Source organism: Triticum aestivum, chromosome 1A, assembly GCF_018294505.1.
Source record: "Triticum aestivum cultivar Chinese Spring chromosome 1A, IWGSC CS RefSeq v2.1, whole genome shotgun sequence".
NCBI lineage: Eukaryota > Viridiplantae > Streptophyta > Magnoliopsida > Poales > Poaceae > Triticum > Triticum aestivum.
This window is the reverse complement of record NC_057794.1, coordinates 533,185,982-533,189,154: the sequence shown is the minus strand read 5'-3', so window position 1 is coordinate 533,189,154 and position 3,173 is coordinate 533,185,982. Positions and strand designations below refer to the sequence as shown.

At 55.9% G+C, this 3,173-nt stretch overlaps 1 protein-coding gene across 1 annotated transcript; it reads right to left on the bottom strand.

Annotated features, from left to right (window-relative positions):
- Positions 1–284: 284 nt before the first annotated feature.
- Positions 285–1,625, bottom strand: LOC123178016 (peroxidase 2-like). Its single transcript, XM_044591386.1, has 2 exons — positions 1,340–1,625; positions 285–1,251 (listed from the first exon to the last, which is right to left on the bottom strand). Exons 1-2 carry the CDS (start codon positions 1,565–1,567, stop codon positions 481–483), a joined length of 999 nt encoding a protein of 332 aa, XP_044447321.1. The 5' UTR covers positions 1,568–1,625; the 3' UTR covers positions 285–480.
- Positions 1,626–3,173: the final 1,548 nt, after the last annotated feature.

Genomic DNA, 3,173 nt, shown 5'->3' with positions numbered 1-3,173 from the left:
GGGGAATGCCACGTGAGCAGCGATTGGTCCAAACCGGCCGGGTCAGTAGCGAAACCGTGTCGCCTTTCCACAAGGACGAAAAATGACTGGTTTGGAGAGTTCGTGGAGCTGTCTCTCTGGTTTGAGAGTCAAGGGACCAAAGTGGGAGTTGAGGGAACAAAAATGGATTGTTCACGTTTTTTGAAGCATCTAAAATCTTCCTCTGATCAAAACAAGCTGCGTGCATCACTTTTATTATTTCAACAAGGAACATTGATTTGCAATTAGACATGCACAACCCCATATACACGAACAATTCCGTAGCTTGGCTACAATTGAACCAAGGAATAACCAAAGAAAAGAAAAAATGGCAACCAGTGAAAGAATCGCGAAATTTTACGACATGAACTCGCTTTGCAGGTTGAAGCAAACAATCGTCAAATTTTACCATGCATGCACGTACGTGCGCAGCTGCTGCACTACGTATACGTGCTGCACTTATTAGTAGTGGTTGATTGCGCGGCAGTTCTTCCTGATCTGGCCCTGGTAGCCGGTTTTGACCTCGATGCCGGCCATCTTCACCATGGCCTTCTCGAACCTGTCCTCCCACCACCCGGGGATTTTGGCGTTCTCCACCACCATTCTTGCCGTCTCCGCCGACGTCATGAGCGCCGCGTCAGAGGTGAAGAGCACCGTGTGCGACAGCACGTTCTTGTAGTACTGCCTGTCCAGCTTGTTGGGCGTCACCACGTCCTGCATCACCGTCGGGTCATTGCCGCCCGGCGTAGCATCGGCCGGGCACTGGCCCCTCAGGAACGCGGCGAGGCCGCCGTTGATGTCAGAGGGGGTGTTGAGGCGGTCGGAGACGAAGGACGAGCAGTGGGAACGCCCGATGGTGTGCGCGCCGGAGAGGACGACCAGGTCCTCCGCGTTGAGGCCCTTGATGACAAAGCTAGCGACGAGGTCGCTGAGGTTGGACGTCGGCGGGACCAGGAACTTGAGCGGCTCAGAGGCGTTGGAGAAGGTGCCGTCGCGGCGGCCGGACGGCATCTGGAAGTTTATCTTGCCCCTGCTGAGGATGGAGGATGCGTCACGGGCCGCGAAGGCGACAATGTCTGCACAGGAGACGACGCCCGGGCAGGCCACCTCGAGGGCGTCCTTGATCGCGTCAATCAGCTCAAAGCCGCGTAGGGTAGGGTCGTTCGGCGGGCTGAGCTTCTCCGGCGTCGGGCTGAACGGGGTCGGATCCAGGAGGACGGAAGCATCACAGCCCTAATAATCATCAACTCAACGAGATTAATCGAGTCTGACTAATCAGCTATGTACGTACATACGTATATGTTTGCAAATTCGTTAGTACCTCGACGAAACAGTCGTGGAAGAGCATGCGGATCATGGCAGCGCCATTGCCGGGGTTCTGGGAGATGGCCTTCTCCATGACGCCCTTGACGACGGCCTCCGCCTGGGGGCATTTGTCGTGGTAGTAGCCGATCTCCAGTGGCCAGAAAGGGCTGGCCTGGCATCCCACTGCGAGGAGCAGCATGGCACAAGCCACCAAAACCTGCGGCTTTGCAGCAACAGCCGCCATTTCTATTTCTTCGAAGCTAGCAGAAGAGAGATCAAGTGTGAGAAGTGCTCGATCGGTGGAGAATAATGCCTGTATGTTGATATACCTCCAGCAGGAAGTTATCTATATATAGGTGGACACTCGAGGACCTAGCTTCTCCGACAATATATGCACATATGTTGGCATGTGCTTAAAATCAACCATGATTATCTTGGCTTCGTTGGAACGTTATTTCACCGGGTAGTTGCCACCAATCGTCGTTGAATTTGAATTCGCTCACTTTACTCCTCCCAGTGGCACCGAAAACTAATCGAAGACGTCTTCGGTAATGATATGATTGCTAAACCTCAGTCGATTGAGACTTAACGAGGTCTCAGCCGTTGCTATATTGATGAGATCTTAGAGCAACTTTAATGGGCGACCCATTTCGTCCGCGGCCGTCTGTTTGGGTCGGCGCGGACAGAAAAGGCGGCCCAACGCGCTGACCCAAACGGACGCGCGTCCGTTTTTCGTCCGCGGGCGACCCATTCTCGGCCCATTTTTGAGCCTGATTTGCGTCGGCGCGGACACGCGACGGACACGCGCTTGCTCGCCTACTTCTGCCCCCGGGCCCGCTCGTCTGTGGCACATTGGCCTTCCCTCTCCCAGCCAACAAGCAACCCTCGCCCCCGCCTCCTCCGTCACCGACACCGCCGTCCATTTTGCCGGCGACTCTTCCAGCCGCCGCCGCCTCCACATCCGCCTAGCAACGCCGCCCCTGCCCCCAGTCGCCCGCCGCCGCCGTTTTGCCGCCGGGGAGCAAGCTGGTTCCCCGCCGCTGTTTCCCCCACGCTCAGCCGCCCCGCGACCAAAAAGACGCCTCGCCGCCCCAGCCACAGACGACCGACACGCTCGTCGGACACCGTCACCCTCGTCGGACGCCGGCCGGGCAGCTAGCTGGTCTGTGGGCGCCACGTCTCCCCTCGCCGGCCGTCTCCTTCTTCGATGCCCGCAAGCTGTTCGACAGTTTGCCAAGGTACGAAAATGGACTCCGCCGACGAGTTCTTTTTCCACGATTTCCTTTGCGACTCCGATGATCCGTCCGACGACGAGGAGGAGATATTGGCTGTTGTGTTGGTCCATCACCACCTCAACAACCATCGGCCGTTGTTCCGTGGCTCCATTCCGGGCCACCTTCCGGCGTTGAATCGTAACCGGGAGAGCGGGCATTTCCTTCTCTGGAAGGACTACTTTGATACAACAAACCCGTTGTTCAAACATCACAAATTCTGTCGCCGGTTCCGTATGAGTAGGCATGTTTTCAACCGTATTAGAGAGGGAGTGGTCGGCTATGATGACTACTTCGAGTGCAAAGAGGATGCCATCGGCAAGATTGGTTTCTCCTCTTATCAGAAATGCATTGCCGCCATCCAAATGCTTGCATACGGAGTGCCCGATGATCTCATTGACGAGTACGTCCGTATGAGCGAGTCTACATGCCTAGAGTCCGTGTATAAGTTTTGCAAGGCTGTGATTGCTGTGTTTGGCCCTGAGTACTTGAGAGAGCCGACAGCTGAAGATACAGCCCGTTTGTTGGCGATGAATGCTAGCAGGGGCTTCCCGGGGATGCTTGGCAGCATAGACTGCA

Bases quoted from the DNA above. Each gene is read 5' to 3' on its own strand.
- LOC123178016 (XM_044591386.1), bottom strand. From the start codon at position 1,567: ATGGCGGCTGTTGCTGCAAAGCCGCAGGTTTTGGTGGCTTGTGCCATG. The intron at 1,252-1,339 runs GTACTAACGAAT...GATGATTATTAG, and splicing joins TCCACGACTGTTTCGTCGAG to GGCTGTGATGCTTCCGTCCT.